The sequence below is a fragment of the Antedon bifida genome, chromosome 10 (assembly GCF_963402885.1).
Source record: "Antedon bifida chromosome 10, ecAntBifi1.1, whole genome shotgun sequence".
Classification (NCBI taxonomy): Eukaryota; Metazoa; Echinodermata; class Crinoidea; order Comatulida; family Antedonidae; genus Antedon; species Antedon bifida.
Genome location: NC_136235.1, coordinates 21,049,954 through 21,068,009, shown reverse-complemented (window position 1 = coordinate 21,068,009; position 18,056 = coordinate 21,049,954). Strand labels below are relative to the sequence as shown.

Genomic DNA, 18,056 nt, shown 5'->3' with positions numbered 1-18,056 from the left:
TAATTGTGCGAAATACTACACATTCGATCTATCAGTATATGATTTAATTCGATGATCCATTCCATTTTCATACATTTGTACTGTATTTTATCACTTGTTAGGTTGTAGTTTTTCATAAGTAGGGAACATTTATTGGATGATACATATTACCATTAGCATACACCCCAAAAACTTAACGCCTCCGTCGAATAAACGCTCCTAAAAACCCGAATGGATAATAACGCCGCATTAAAAACCACATTCTGGATAATAAACCCAAGCCTAATATAATAATAAGAATAAGGCAAAATGGGTTGTTGATGTCCTTTCATTTGAGACCCAACAGTGTCCCCTAATACTGGAGTGTCTCAAAGGAGGCCGAGTTTACTACTGTGGTCTTTTTTTTTCTCAAGCTATTGAGGGCGCTGACCTAATTTATTTTTTTAACAGACAGATCCTTCATTGTATCCTAAGTTGCCTGCTTTACTTGTCCTCTTCAAATATCTGGTGTCATATCATGTTACCGTCTGACTGTATATAATTTATGCATTATTTGTCCTACACTTTTATTCATATCTTATATAATATTGTTCCTCGATATTTGAATAAATGAATTTATTGATTGATATAATTTCAATGACTGTTTACTTTTTTGGTGGTTACGTATTCTATTCAATCTATTTAAAGCTCTTTGGTGAGCGTAAAAACGATTTGAGTTTACAATACTCTGAAAAACCCCTTTATCTGTCATTCAAAATGATTAGATAGAACAGTGATATTTTCAACAATTTCTTTAGGAATAATTATTGTTTGATGAACAAGGGATTACATTTGTGGAAAAGATTAATCGGATTTTAATTTGAAAAAAAAATCAATGTTGATGTTCCTATTGTGTTTTTTTTCGAAATCTTTGTGTACCTGTTCTCGGTATCCGCCGGATTTGAGCGACTCCCGGGTCTCAGAGCATGTCGTGGATTGTGGATAGATCATTCTATTCAAAGTTTATCAGGGCAGAGTGATATTACTTTGTAATTAAACTCTGCCCACGGTTTTATCCTCCATTATCTGTCTGAATCTACTGAGAAACAAACATCGTTCGTCTCATGAAAGCCATGTGTAGGCCTACTACCTACCTACCTACTGCCTTAGGATGTTTTCATGAATAATACATACATGAGTTAAGCAAACATAATAAAGCAAAAATTAAAATATACTGTGTAAATATAATACGGTTATTTAATTAATACATTGAGATTCCATGAAAAGAGAGAAACAAGATAAGAGAAGCGTAAGACAGTAAGCTATCTTCATTTTGACAAAATGTTGGTACGATGCACTTGTCTATTGATACACTTGTCTATTGATACTTGTCTATTGATACACTTGTCTATTGATGCTCAAGTAAAGCATGTCTCATTCGTTCTGATAATTTGAAATTTACGTCAAAGCAAAAATGAATGTGAGGATATATCCAATTTTGGTTCTTTTCGTTGCATGTTATTGCAATGGAAAAAATGGCTCAGGTATGTTGTTTCTATTTCTAATTTATGTTGTCGTTCTGCGGTTCTAGTAAAAGCAGAAAGGAGACAATGGATTACGAATTAATCAGTCTTTTTAACAACAATTCAGATACCATTATAATTGTTTAGAATTAAACAATTTAAGATACAGTAGAAAAACTTTTTAAAATTTTCTTTGGTCCTGAATACTTAAAAATAAATATATCAAAGTACAATGAAAAACAAAATAAGAGATTTGGAGACTGTAGGCCAATATCAATCATATTTTTAAAAAATGCTGTAGTCATAGGCATAAATATTGGTTTTATTTGTTATAAAGTTGTCATTTCTTCAATTGTTTCAGGGAGTCAAGATACAAGTATTTCAACAGTAACAGGTAAATAATAGAAATTAGATTCACTAGCTTTTTTTATTTATTTTTCAAATTAATCATTGTACTGTAACCTCAATGTAGGCCTAATGTTTTTCTATTTTGTAAATTGTTGTCTCTGCCTAAAGTCTATTTTTAGACTTATTTTGACCACCATCCACATTTATACTTAATTAATTATTTATAAAGAAATATATTATGTATATTAAAACAACAACTGCCATCTGTCTGTAAAGAGCAAGTTCAAAGATTGTTTAATTAATATTCTGTTAATTTTTTAAACGTTATTATATTATATTATATCAGTTCTTATTTCGAAGTATAATAAGTGCATTTCAAAGTAACGAAAGAATGTACATTATAGGCCTATACATTATGGCTGAATCGGTTCTTATATTAAAAGGTTTTGCTATTTTCCTAAATACAGAAAACCAAAATATTTAATAAACAAATAAATCAATAAGGTAGTACTTACATGAGATTTAATATATTGACCGGTGAATAACTAATATTCTGTTACTGTAGACAATACAAAGCCGAACATAACTTGTCCAGCCTCTATGGAAATTGATGCCAAGTCCTCTAAAGCTACGGTGACATGGAGTGACCTAGTGGTTACTGACAACGTTGATACCGAAGGACATTTAGCTACTTGTGATCCAAAGAACCAATCACAATTTGAAATTGGTTTAACAAATGTCACTTGTACCGTTAAAGACACTGCTGGTAATAATGGTCCATGTATGTTTTATGTCCTAGTTAAAGGTAAGAAATAGAATGTAGGTTGCATGTAATGTAAATGATTGAGTTGACGAAATAATACAGGATGGGAGTTCGAATACATTGACGAAGAAATGAATGGCCATATATTGCATATTCTGTACCATTGTGGATTTCCTTATAAAGAAAACACATTTTAAGTAAATGAGGTAGGGTCTATATAGATCTTGAAGAATCAAGATTCGATACACTGATGGGTAGATAAATAACACTGTCACTGGTAATACTGTACAAATCAAATTAGCTTACTAGCATCATTTACTTAATTGATTCCTACTATTTATAGACAATACAAAGCCGAATATAACTTGTCCAGAGTTTATGGACGTTGATGCGAAGGCCAATCTAACTACGGTGACATGGGATGACCCAATGGTTACTGACAACGTTGATACCGAAGGACTTTCAGCTACTTGTGATCCTAAGAACCAATCACAATTTGAAATTGGTTTAACAAATGTCACGTGCACCGTTAAAGACACTGCTGGTAATCATGACACTTGTATGTTTTATATCCGAGTTACAGGTAAGAGTAACGATCGATTAATAAACAAATATTATTATTAAAATTAATCGACAATGTATGAAGACATAACAGCTATGCATATATTCTGGACAGCAATTTTGAAAAATAGAGCTGCCAGCTCTCCAGAAAATGGTACTTAACATGATTTAAAATTATATGAAACAAACTATATAAGACTCACCAGGACCTCAGGCCAACCGTGGTTGGGACTGATATGAGCTAAGACAATTTTGAAAAATAGAGCTGCTGGTCTCCGGAAAATGGCACTACACACGATTTGAAATTATATGAAACATAATACTTACCAGGACCTCAGCCCCATCATGGTCGAGGCGGAGCTAAGGACATTTTAAAAAATGGAGCTGCTAGAATGCTGTACCCCACCTCATCCAGCCAGACACAGATTGCAAATCTCTCCCCTCAATCTTCAAGTATACTTGTTTGAGGAGATTCGTAGGAATATGTCCATGATTTGCTGGCAGCACTCACCCTATTAGATAAATAAATGAAAAGTGATTGGTTGAGTGTGTGATTTAACGAATAAACTAATTTATTCTATTTAGTTTTTACTGCTTAATTTTATTTCAAACTCAGACAATACAAAACCGAACATAACGTGTCCAGAGTATATGAACATTGATGCGGAGTCCAATCTAACTACGGTGACATGGGATGACCCAATGGTTACTGACAACGTTGATACCGAAGGACTTTCAGCTACTTGTGATCCTAAGAACCAATCACAATTTGAAATTGGTTTAACAAATGTCACTTGTACCGTTAATGACACTGCTGGTAATCATGACACTTGTATGTTTTATATTCGAGTTGCAGGTAAGAGTAACAATCGATTAATAAACAAATATTATTATTAAAATTAATCGACAATGTATGAAGACATAACAGCTATGCATATATTCTGGACAGCAATTTTGAAAAATAGAGCTGCCAGCTCTCCAGAAAATGGTACTTAACATGATTTAAAATTATATGAAACAAACTATATAAGACTCACCAGGACCTCAGGCTTACCGTGGTTGGGACTGATATGAGCTAAGACAATTTTGAAAAATAGAGCTGCTTGTCTCCGGAAAATGGCACTATACATGATTTGAAATTATACGAAACATAATACTTACCAGGGCCTCAGCCCCATCATGGTTGGGGCGGAGCTAAGGACATTTTGAAAAATGGAGCTGCTAGAATGCTGTACCTCACCTCATCCAGCCAGTCACATATTGCAACTCCCTCTTCTCTATCTTCAAGTATACTTGTTTGAGGAGATTCGTAGGAATATGTCCATGATCTGCTGGCAGCACTCACCCTATTAGATAAATAAATGAAAAGTGATTGGTTGAGTGTGTGATTTAACGAATAAACTAATTTATTCTATTTGGTTTTTACTGCTTAATTTTATTTCAAACTCAGACAATACAAAACCGAACATAACGTGTCCAGAGTATATGAACATTGATGCGGAGTCCAATCTAACTACGGTGACATGGGTTGACCCAATGGTTACTGACAACGTTGATATAAAAGGACTTTCAGCTACTTGTGATCCACAGAACAAATCACAATTTGAAATTGGTTTAACAAATGTCACTTGTACCGTTAATGACACTGCTGGTAATCATGACACTTGTATGTTTTATATTCGAGTTACAGGTAAGAGTAACGATCGATTAATAAACAAATATTATTATTAAAATTAATCGACAATGTATGAAGACATAACAGCTATTCATATATTCTGGACAGAAATTTTGAAAAATAGAGCTGCTGGGTCTCCCAGAAAATGGCACTTTACATGATTTAAAATTATATGAAACATATATAAGACTTACCAGAACCTCCGGCCTACCATGGTTGGGACTGAGCTTAGACAATTTTGAAAAATAGAGCTGCTAGGTCCCCGGAAATTGCATTTATTTATTGAAATATGAAATTAAGTCTCCACCATCATGGTTGGGGCGGAGCTAAGAACATTTTGAAAAATAGAGCTGACAACATTGATATAAAAGGACTATTGGCTACGTGTAGTCCAAGAAACCAATCACAATTTGAAATTGGTTTAACAAATGTCACTTGTACCGTTTATGACACTGCTGGTAATAATGGCAGTTGTATGTTTGTTGTCAACGTTACAGGTAAGAAATACAATGTAGATTGCATGTAATATAAATGATTGAGTTGACGAATTAATACAGGATGAGAGTTCGAATAAATTGATGAAGAAATGAATGGCCATATATTGCATATACCATTGTGGATAAAAAACACATTTTAAATAAATGAGGTAGGGCCTATATAGATCTTGAAGAATCAAAATTATTCGATACACTGATGCGTAAATAAATAACACTGTCACTGGTAATATAGTACAAATCAAATTACCTTACTGGCATCATTTACATAATTGATTCCTACTATTTATAGATGATATCAAGCCGAATATAACGTGTCCAGAGTTTATGAAAGTTAAAGCGAATTCCAGTTTAACTACGGTGACATGGGATGACCCAGTGGTTAGTGACAACGTTGCTGTTGAAACGCGAGCTACTTGTAGTCCAGGAAGGGAATCTCCGTTTGAAATTGGTTTAACAAATGTCACTTGTACCGTTTATGACACTGCTGGTAATAATGACACTTGTATGTTTGGTGTCAACGTTACAGGTAAGAAATACAATGTAGATTGTATTGCATGTAATATAAATGATTGAGTTGACGAATTAATACAGGATGAGAGTTCGAATAAATTGATGAAGAAATGAATGGCCGTATAATGCATATACCATTGAATCATTTACCTATAAAAAAAAACACATTTAAATAAATGAGGTAGGGCATATATATACATCTTGAAGAATCAAGATTCGATACACTGATGGGTAAATAAATAACACTGTCACTGGTAATACAGTACAAATCAAATTACCTTACTGGCATCATTTACTTAATTGATTCCTACTATTTATAGACAATACAAAGCCGAATATAACTTGTCCAAAGTCTATGGACGTTGATGCGAATTCCAGTCAAACTACGGTGACATGGAGTGACCCAGTGGTTACTGACAACGTTGCTATTGAACGACGAGCTACCTGTAGTCCAAGAAATAAATCTCCGTTTAAAATTGGTTTAACAAATGTCACTTGTACCGTTAATGACACTGCTGGTAATAATGACACTTGTATGTTTGGTGTCAACGTTACAGGTAAGAAATACAATGTAGATTGTATTGCATGTAATATAAATGATTGAGTTGACGAATTAATACAGGATGAGAGTTCGAATAAATTGATGAAGAAATGAATGGCCGTATAATGCATATACCATTGAATCATTTACCTATAAAAAAAAAACACATTTAAATAAATGAGGTAGGGCATATATATACATCTTGAAGAATCAAGATTCGATACACTGATGCGTAAATAAATAACACTGTCACTGGTAATACAGTACAAATCAAATTACCTTACTGGCATCATTTACTTAATTGATTCCTACTATTTATAGACAATACAAAGCCGAATATAACTTGTCCAAAGTCTATGGACGTTGATGCGAATTCCAGTCAAACTACGGTGACATGGAGTGACCCAGTGGTTACTGACAACGTTGCTATTGAACGACGAGCTACCTGTAGCCCAAGAAATAAATCTCCGTTTATAATTGGTTTAACAAATGTTACTTGTACCGTTAATGACACTGCTGGTAATAATGACAGCTGTATGTTTGATGTCATAGTAACAGGCAAGTAAATATTGAACAATAAACTATATTGTTCAAATTAATGGACATTTATGCTAAATACGTGTATTATTTATGCTATACATTTATTAACAGACAATTAACATATAAGAAATTGTGAACGGATGGGATATAGGCCTAGGCCTAAATAAATGAAAAGTGATTGTTGGAGAGTGTGAGTTAACATTTAGTTTATACTAAAATATAACTTGCTTGTATTAAACTCAGACAATACAAAGCCGAATATAACGTGTCCAGAGTCTATGCAAGTCAAGGCATGGTATAATCTAACTACGGTGACATGGGATGACCCAGTGGTTACTGACAACGTTGATACCGACGGACTATTGGCTACTTGTAGTCCAGGAAATGAATCTCTTTTTCAAATTGGTTTAACAAATGTTACGTGTACCGTTAATGACACTGCTGGTAATAATGGTACATGTATGTTTGGTGTCAATGTTACAGGTAAGACCTATATGATTACAATTATTTATATATTTGAGTACTTCTCGCAATTACTTATTTTTATTTTTAGCAATATTATTACTATGTTTTGTTAATTGTATGTTACTTCTAGAAACGAAATAATAATCGCATAATCTATCTCTATGGAATCGGTCAGGCTCAGTAATTTACCCGGATCCGATTTTTTTTTCGTACATAAGTTGGGTACCTCTTATGTGAAAGATAACTAAACCTAAACATAAGTTGGGGACCTCTTATGTGAAAGATAACTAAACCTAACCCTCTGAATTATCTCTCTCTCACTATAATATAAAAAGAAGTTGCTCATGGGATTCGAACCCCTACATCGACATGCTAGTCTAATCCACTCGACTACACAGACGGCTCGACAAAAAGCGTTTGTATTTTCGAATTGTAGTTAGCGCAATTCTTACGTCACACCTTATGGATATGGATAATGATTTTTCATGTTCATTTTGTGACGTTTTATGAGGGGTCCCCAACTTATGTACGAAAAGGAATATCGGATGACCTACCTAAAAAGTGTGTGATTTTAACCAATATTCACGGCTAAATAATTAAACCTGTTATTAGTCATTACAGAATGTACAGACGAAACAACTGGATTTAGCTGTTCAGATCCTACTACTGAGGTTAGTATTCGAGTATGTACGCGTAATCGCCCTTAAGCTTGGTTCCCACTAGAACGTAACGCAAGGACGTAAACGCAACGCAAGCGTGTTAACCAATGACAAGCGACAGTTCGGATTGGTCAATTCACTTACGTTGCGTTACGTCCTTGTGTTGCGTCTCTAGTGGGAACCAAGCATTAAAGCGTGGTTCCCACTAGAGACGCAACGAAAGGACGAACTCGCAACGCAAGCGAGTTGACCAATGAAACCACTGTTCGAATAATCCATCGCTTGTAATTGGTCAAATCACTTAAGCTTGGTTCCCACTAGAACGTAACGCAAGGACGTAAACGCAACGCAAGCGTTTTAACCAATGACAAGCGAAGTTATAGACAGTTAGCAATCACAAGCGAATAAGCCATCGCTTGTGATTGGTCAATTCACTTGCGTTGCGTTACGTCCTTGCGTTGCGTCGCTAGTGGGAACCACGCTTTAGAAGGGCATTTGCTTACGTTGCGTATCTAGTGGGAACCAAGCTTAAAAGCCTATTTATTAGCCTATAATCATACAATGCATTTAGGATGCAATTCTCATGTCGTTTGCGACATATACGATATTGCAAGTTTTTAAAAAAATAATAAATTCATCATTTTCAAAATTGATTCATTCATCAGGCACACATTTGCGTTCTGTATGACTGTCGAAACAAAAATGTTTTATTAAATAAAAAAACACAAAATTGTTATTCTGTAGACAAAATAGCATTAAAAATGACAACACTTCCAAGGTGACTAGCGATACATTTAATGTGTGTAAATTCTGGTTTGTTTTCTTTTAGAACCCAATTGTGAATGATTTCAAGGAGTTTGAAATGCAGGTGTTTTCTCAACTAGAAGACATAAAAGTTAACAAAGAACTAGTATTTGGAGAACAAGATTATGGTGAGGAATTTTTATATACTATTACTAAGTTGTATACACTATCAAACTTTATGTGACATCAAACATGTGATGTGCCCATATATGGAAATGATGGTGTCATATCACTACCATATTTGGGAATATCATTACCATATTTGGGCACATTACATTTTTTTGTCAAACTAGTTTGATAGTGTAAACAGATCTTTAGTAATTACGTTAATAGTATCCACTTTGAATGTTTTAACAATGAGAAAATAATAGATTGTTGAAAGTTTAATTTCCTCTTACTAGCAAAACAATTTCTTTCAAAAATGTTTGCTAGTAACTGAGATTGTACCTCGAGATGGATATGAACCAATTATAGGCCCACTGGGCCTAATCGACTCCTTGTACCTCGAGATGGATATGAACCAATTATAGGCTCACTGAGCCTAATCTACTCCTTGTACCTCGAGATGGATATGAACCAATTATAGGCTCACTGGGCCTAATCTACTCCTTGTACCTCGAGATGGATATGAACCAATTATAGGCCCACTGGCCCTAATCGACTCCTTGTACCTCGAGATGGATATGAACCAATAGGCCCACTGGTCCTAATCGACTCCTTGTACCTCGAGATGGATATGAACCAATAGGCCCACTGGGCCTAATCGACTCCTTGTACCTCGACCCCTTATAGGCCCACTCTATACTCATTGTACTTCGAAATAGAGTAACTAATTTCTGCAAAACTAGTGGTGATAAGTGTGACTATTTGTTATTTCTCACTTTTCTAGTTGGACTTGCCAAAGTACAGAAAGCTAATGGTAGTGAATTGATAAGAGGTGAAATGAACCTTTATAATGAAAGTAACATGGAGTTTACTCTTCAAATACGAAGCAATAAAGAAGGTAAGTATAACTCTAAAATATCATTGTCATATTTATCTGCTCTGTTAAACATTGGCGTCTATCTGCATGAAAATAAGTGACATCAAAATGTACGAGGCTACGAGTGCTATATAAACCTATTAAAAAATCTGTATTTCAAACCTGAAAGTGTTCATTAGGCGAGATCATTCAAATTTGCTTAAAGAAAAATATATACAATATATTGATATGATGGTTCATTGAGTGTGATAATAGTAGCCAGAAGAAAATGTTTTCATTAATATACAATATAGGCCTATTATTATTATTTATATCTTGACTGTAACATGATTTGTATTAAATTAAAAAATTAATTAATTAAAATATTATAATAAAAATCTGCGGATTTGCGTAAAGATGGAAGAATATTGTATTTTATTTTTTTTGCACTTTAGTTGACTTACTTGTTATTGCAACATGGAGTTATAACCAAATTACCAAAAACAAGACTGTAAACGAAACCGTTTATATTAATGAATTGTGAGTTGTTGGTTTTGTATTAATAAGGCGTGGTTCTCACTAGCGACGCAATGTAACGCAATCTACGTAACGCAAGCAAATGCCCTTCTAATAATTGTGTATGCCCTTCTAATAATTGTGTTTGCCCTCGCCTGAAATCAAACCTGTGCGTCAATACGTCGCTGCGTTGCGTTCTAGTCCATGGGAACCACGCTTAGGGCATCGTGGCTTCTGTATTTATCTAGTTTTAAATATGATATACATATATATATTATCTATATTAAAACAGAGAAAACTTACTCTATTATTTAATGCAAAACTTTAAACATTCTTTCAGAATATAATTTATAACTTCTTAAATGTTTATTGTTTTTAATTTAGAAAGATTATGGATGATATTATTGATATTATTATTAATGATAATGTAAATCTGTTATATAGTTTAAACCTTATAAATACACTTTACATTGACTGTTTAAGTATACCTATATCGTCAACAAATAAATATGTTTTATTCATGATTATTTAGGAAAGAAGACACGGCTGAATTTCGCTATTTGACGGAGATGTTCTCATGCAGTGTTTATGATATTGGAAACAATTTAATGAAATTAAAGGCGTCATTAAACTTTCATGAAAATAAGGTAAATTGTTAAAGCGTGGTTCCCACTAGCGACGCAACGCAAGGACGTAAACGCAACGCAAGCGTTTTAACCAATGACAAGCGAAGTTATAGACAGTTAGCAATCACAAGCGAATAAGCCATCGCTTGTGATTGGTCAATTCACTTGCGTTGCGTTACGTCCTTGCGTTGCGTCGCTAGTGGGAACCACGCTTAAGCGTGGTTCCCACTAGAACGCAACGCAACGACGTATTGCTGTATTGCGTAATCACAATTAAGCTTGGTTCCCACTAGAACGTAACGCAAGGACGTAAAAGCAACGCAAGCGTTTTAACCATTGGCAAGCGAAGTTATAGACAGTTAGCAATCACAAGCGAATAAGCCATCGCTTGTGATTGGTCAATTCACTTGCGTTGCGTTACGTCCCTGCGTTGCGTCGCTAGTGGAAACCACGCTTTAGTGGGAACCGACGACGCAACAGTGCATACAAACATCGGGTTTGATTTCACGCAGGCGGGGGCAAACACAATTATTGGAAGGACATTTTCTTACGTTGCGTATCTAGTGGGAACCAAGCTTAAGTGATATATATGTTAGGGATATATCATTCACAGCCCTTACGTGTAAGGGTGCTAATTAGCCTACCCGACAAAACATTGTACAGTATTACGTTTTCTGGCAGCAACCTTCATCCCATATGAAATCCTCTCCTGACATTACCTTACATATCCTTAGGCAAGATACTTTACTTACGTTAGCCTCTCTCCACCCAGGTGTATAAATGGGAACCGGTTAGATCAAGACACAACTTTGCGCTGATTACTAGCTGCATCATGGGAGTATATTTCCATACGTGTTTGATCCAAAAAATGACCGGGGTAAAACAGCGCTTAGAGGTTTCACAACATTAGGCGCTATATAAATCAAGGATATTATTATATATAGAAGGTTACTGTAGGTAAAGTTGGAGTTACTTCAGGTGATATGCTTAAACTTCTGATTCTACTTTAACTATTTTAGACATTGCTGACCGAAATCGACAGACAGACAATTTGCCTATTTTACGATGAAAAAAAACGGTGAGAGTTTTTGTGTGCAAAAATTAGTCTCATGAATCCAATTATTTGAGAGATTAATCTAACTCTTACCTAATATAATGAAGCAAAATCCTTTCAAGGAATGTCTAGTAGAGGCCACCAGTTCCAACCAGTTACTTCCTTAAAAAGAGTATAAGAAGATAAGTTAGTGCACATGCTCCACTCCACAAGTTAAGCTTGAGGACAAATAACATTTTTATATTTTTAAAAGTGCGTCTGTTCTTCATCACATTTATATTTTATGGAATATTATAGGGGTTGGAGTGATAGAGGTATGACAACTTACAATACCAATGACAGAATAAATTGCTCTTCGGATCATATCACCAGCTTTGGTGTATTTATGAAGATTAGCAATTCACCAGAGGTATTGAAATAATTAAATTTCACTTCTTTTGATCTCGATTATCCGCTTTTATTTGGTACCGTTTGCACTATTAATGGTTCTCGGTACTGTATCTAGATTTCAGTATCATAGAAATATTTGGTAAAACAGCATCACATGTGTTTCACATGTACCTCCTGGTATGATAGACCTTAATTAACCCTTAGCCTAATCCTACATGATACACACACCGTGTGGTACACATGTGATGCTGAATGCTTCTATGATATTTGGTAAAAAAGTTGTCGTATGTGGAGATACAGCACTGAGAATCTGGTACATATTTTGTATTGTAGGCTAGAATAATATGAGAAAAGTTTACACGCGGTATATTGGTATATTTAACTCAAGTACTGTAATGTTTTGTTTAGACGTTTTTAACAATTGTTATATCCTATAGCCCCTTGAGAGTGATATAGGCCTACGTAAGTTGTCGAGAATTTGTATCTACCGTGTTAACATTGTTATATCCTATAGCCCCTTGAGAGTGATATAGGCCTACGTAAGTTGTCGAGAATTTGTATCTACCGTGTTAACATTGTTATATCCTATAGCCTCTTAAGAGTAATAAAGGCCTACGTAAGTTGTCGAGAATTTGTATCTACTGCTCTCTCATTGCTCTGAGTGTTACTCTTGGAATCTACTGCTATTTCTCGTAAGTTTTTATGCGTACTTTTGCCATTTACCGATCAAATTGCTCAGTTCTTTCAATCAACAATAGGCCAGCTACCTACATATTATCCAGTTTAGTAATCCTTAGAGAGAAGCCCTTGGTCAATGTTGAGACCAGCCAAAGGTGCTTTAAACAGTCCTGGCTTAGTCATCATTCAGATGAATGTAAGACTAATTGATATTGTCGTTTACGACAGAAGTCGGCCATAACAAAATCCTTAGTTTAGCCGGGTCAATACTCGGTTTTGTACCTCTTCAATGTACCCATGACTCAATATCATACTCAATATAATATACATGTTTTTATCTCAAATAACTATCTCATATCAAAACGTTTCTAGAGAATTATGGAAATCTCATCGCAATTCTATACACAAGAACTTGGTTATCAATCTGATTCTGATGCAGTTTCTGTTTCTTTTCGGAATTGAAAAGACTGAACGTAAGGTAACACTAACTACATCTTCAATATTTTTAGGAGGTAAACACTAATTATTATGCAAAATGAGGTTGTTGTGTCGGTATGTTCCTTGTTTGCTTGATAAAAATGCTTGTAAAGCTCTGTCCACACTATCAATACTTGATGTGAGAAAATAGTGTGATATATTACTACCATATTTGGACACATGACACTTTTTTTGTCAAACTAGTTTGATAGTGTAGACTGAACTTAAATGACTACAATATATTCAAAATCTCAGTAAAACTTAGTAGTAGTTTTGAAATAAGACGTTCCAAATTAATTTTACCATTTCAGTTCATCAGCAAAAGAAAACAATCATCAGAGGGAATACATACATTTTTTACGTGGCCGGCCTTATTGCAAAATTTAGTTTCTGTAGGTCCATATTATGAAGTCGCTCTTATATTAATGTTGCTTTGAATATATGTGAATGTGATTTTTGTTTCTGAATTCCATATTATGTTGCTTAGAATATTATGTGAATTAGGTACAGTATATGACAACCCAACTCTTTTGTTTTTACAGACGGCGTGTAAGATAATCAGTATATTTCTTCATCTGACTTCTCTCAATGCTTTTACTTGGATGTGTGGTGAAGCGGTATACTTGTATTTTAAAGTGAAACCAAGTAAACCAAGCCGGCATAACCGACTTAGATATTATATGTTCCTGTGCTATGGAATCCCACTAGTCATTGTGTTTTGTACTTCTGTGGCAAGATCAGTGGTTGGGACCCACATACAAAACATGTCAGTTTCAGTTTTATCTCACTTTAACATAGTATATATCAAGTCAAGTCAAGTATCATTTATTTTCATTTGTTTTAAGAAAAACCATAGAAATTCTGTTTGCTCTGTTGGCGGAGCACAATATCCAACGGACACAACACGAACTCAAAAAAAAAACATTACAAAAAGGGTCTACATGATGTTTAAGGCTCTAATAGCTCCTGGAAAGAAACTATTTGTAAATCGTGCCTTATTGGTATTATATCTTGTAATATTTCCATTGCTCAATCTTTATTTGATCGCTATCAACAGGGAAGAGTGAAATTTCCCTGCTATCCAGAAATCGTTAAATCATGAATGTCCTCTCATATTTGGAGTAAGTTAATACCATATTATGCAAACATAATCAGTGCATCTATTGGTTAACTAACTATCTAACAAACAACATTGAAGAAATAACATTGTGATTTCTTGTAGTGAGTCTATTGTACGCTCTTGATATGAAGATATGGGGTTCCGAAAATAGTGATTATAATTGTATATTAATAATATCTTACAAATAATCTATAATTTATTATTATTATTAAATTTTAATGATTTGAACATAATTGCAGTTCTGTACGAGGATTCGTAATAAATTATTAAAAACAAATTATTAATTTTAATTTCAAAGCTGTTGGCTAGAATCGACAATGAGATGGGCCTTCATAGCACCTGCCATACTCATTCTTACGGTAAATATTGTTTGAATGTTTTTTTTATTCTATACGCAACAGCTATCAAAAACACTATTATTGTGTATTTTTATTTATTTTTTCAAGATTAACACTGTTGTCATGGCAATTGTTGTGAACGTTATTTACAAACGATCTAAGAGAGTAGGAAAATCAAGAGGAGAGACACCAAAATCGAAACAAAGGCGGTAAATATATAATTATTTATATATATTTATATAGTTATTATGTTTGACATAGTTTATAAACATGACGAAATTCTCCGAGTGAAAACGGGACTTTAGACACGTGCTTATGATATGTTATAGTATATGGAATAACAGTATAAAGTAGCAGAAACGTCTTTATCTCCACGTATAGATTATTTCCCGATTCTCAGTCCTCTCCAGATACAGTACAGGTACTACGATATTACCCAGTACTTGTATAATACAACACCTCATTTATATCAAGGTTATGTTAATATACTAGGAGATACTTGTAAAACAAACATGACACCAAATATTCCTATGATTATGGAGAAATCAGATACAGTACCGAGATAAATAATAATACAATTATTACATAGTAATTAAACGTCACAACAATTATTTTTGTTATTATCTTGATCAATAGAAAAGCTGCTAAAGGAACGGCTATGCTATTGCCAATCATGGGAACAACCTGGCTTATTGGTCCGTTTGTTCTCACGACGCCAGTCATGGAATATCTATTTGTCCTGCTTAACGGTAGCCAGGGAATATTCATATTCTTTGTATATTGTGTTTTTGACAAAGAGGTACATCATATTATAATATATATATATATATATATATATATATATATATATATATATATATATATATATATATATAATTATTATACATCCTCCAATGCATTTGCCCTCATATATGTACTTTGTTAACATAATAACGTTTTCTGAAGACAGAATAAATTGTGTGAACAAATATATTTATCTTGCCCAAAAAGTATTCTATCTTACCAAACGGTATTTTGTTGGCAAAATTAAAAATGAACAAAAGGGCGCTGCGTAATTAACAAGGCCATACACATGGCTGCAGTCGCGTGCCCAAATTTGAGTTAGTGTTTACCGACCGACCGACCGACCGACCGATATAGTGAGCAGAGTCGCCTTTGCACGCAACTAAAAATGTCCAAAACGACGCCACCGCGTAATTTAAAAAATGTCCCAAACAGCGCCTTGTAACTTTGCGTTTCTGTACGTCACTTATAAGGTTATACCGTTTCTTTTCAGGTAAAGGAATGCTTTCAGAAACGTAACAAAAACCGAGTGTCCTCACCGGCTAACACTATGACAATGTCCCATACTGTTTAAAGGTTGATTTAAAATGTTACTACTGTAATTAAGATATGCGATAAGATACACTGTGAGCTACCTGTACTTGACTGGCCACTTGAAGAAAACATATCTGCCTACAACATTTAATTATATAGCTAATTAATGCATTGAATTACTGTAAGAAAATTTAGTTATTTCATACAATTTTGTGCATCTGGTGTTTACTTCTAATATTTATAATAATTGTATATGTATACATTTATAACAGATCATACGTCAACTTTCTTGGTATTCAACATTCGTAATTTCTGCAAATATGTAATTGTGTTACACGAGCGTATATATTAGAATCGCACAATTTGTATATCTGTGCGTAATTGATATATTAGGTAGGGTCTGTACAATCTTATTCAATTTCTGGTCTGTTTTAATTCGAATTAATACATTAACAGTAACTTGAAACAAATCATTCAATTGTTTATTTTAATCGTTAATATAAGATAATAAGGCAAAGAAATTAGCATGCAGAATTGCAGAGTTCTAGGACAGAAATGTCTTTATTTGGTAACATACCGTTTCCTTTAGTGATATTTTTATTAATTTTTGCTATAATTACCTCATTAATAGTCATGGTTATCTTCAATATTACACATTTTATATTTTTATATTAAACATCATCATTCATTGTCTGTGTCTCTATATTAATTGTCAAATCATCATGAAAAATAATCAAAGATAGGCACTATTTTTGACAGATATTATTATTAAATAAATATTACATTGTTAACGGTCCCTCGTTTAAAAATCATGGATTTGCCCCTGGTCTTTATTGGCCTTGATTACAAAGTGGAATAAGGCAAAATGGGTTGTTGATATCCTTACATTTGCGACCGAACAAAGTGTCCCCTAATACTTGGTGTCTCAAAGGAGGCCGAGTTTACTACTGTGGTCTTTTTTTGTAAACAAGCTATTGAGGTCGCTAACCTAATTTATTTTAAAACTCAGACAGATCATGATGTTTTTTTTTCAATCCTTTATTGTAGCTTAAGTTAATGAAGGCATTTTATATGTTGCCCGCTTTGCTTGTCCTATTCAAATATCTTGTTGTCATACCGTATCATGCCTGACTGGTTGTATATAATTTATGCATTATTTGTCCTATTTATTCATATCTTATATACTATTGTTCCTCGTTATTTAAATAAATGAATTTATTGATTGATATAATCTCAATTTCAATGACTATTTACTTTTTTGGTGTTATTTTATGTATTTAATTCAATCTATTTAAAGCTCTTTGGTGAGCGTAAAAACGATTTGAATTTACAATGCACTGAAAAACCCCCTTTATGATTAGATAGAACAGTGATATTTTCAACAATTCCTTTAAAAATAGGCCTACTTATTGTTTGATGAACAAGGCAATAATTTGTGGAAAAGATTAATCGGATTTCAATTTTTCCAAAAAAAAAAATCAATGTTGATGTTCCATACATTGGTGTTTTTCGAAATGTTTTTGTACCTGTTCTCTGTTTCCGCAGGATTTTGAGCGACACCCGGGTGGATTGTGGATAGATCACTCTATTCAAAGTTTATTAGGGCAGAGTGATATTACTTTGTAATTTTCACTCTGCCCACGGTTTTATCTTTTAATGGTACATTATCTGTCTGAATCTACTGGAAAACAATCATCGTTCGTCTCATGAAAGCCATGCATTTTCGATGTCAGTT

At 33.9% G+C, this 18,056-nt stretch overlaps 1 protein-coding gene across 1 annotated transcript; it reads left to right on the top strand.

The window, feature by feature from the left end:
- Window positions 1–1,432: 1,432 nt before the first annotated feature.
- On the top strand, window positions 1,433–17,453 carry LOC144854534 (hyalin-like). The gene is made up of 24 exons (XM_078712482.1): window positions 1,433–1,502; window positions 1,843–1,875; window positions 2,395–2,634; window positions 2,936–3,175; window positions 3,770–4,009; window positions 4,604–4,843; window positions 5,615–5,851; window positions 6,156–6,392; window positions 6,698–6,934; window positions 7,160–7,399; window positions 7,994–8,052; window positions 8,870–8,972; window positions 9,734–9,847; window positions 10,261–10,345; window positions 10,854–10,968; window positions 11,967–12,025; window positions 12,299–12,410; window positions 12,983–13,083; window positions 13,442–13,547; window positions 14,089–14,312; window positions 14,965–15,025; window positions 15,113–15,213; window positions 15,641–15,803; window positions 16,281–17,453. Exons 1-24 carry the CDS (start codon window positions 1,433–1,435, stop codon window positions 16,359–16,361), a joined length of 3,498 nt encoding a protein of 1,165 aa, XP_078568608.1. The 3' UTR covers window positions 16,362–17,453.
- Window positions 17,454–18,056: the final 603 nt, after the last annotated feature.

What these genes read in the sequence shown, in the direction of transcription:
- LOC144854534 (XM_078712482.1), top strand. Translation starts at nt 1,433, where the DNA reads ATGAATGTGAGGATATATCCAATTTTGGTTCTTTTCGTTGCATGTTAT. An exon ending in GTTTGGTGTCAACGTTACAG is followed by an intron (nt 6,393 to 6,697) that starts GTAAGAAATACA and finishes TACTATTTATAG; the next exon opens with ACAATACAAAGCCGAATATA. An exon ending in GGGACCCACATACAAAACAT is followed by an intron (nt 14,313 to 14,964) that starts GTCAGTTTCAGT and finishes TTAATTTCAAAG; the next exon opens with CTGTTGGCTAGAATCGACAA.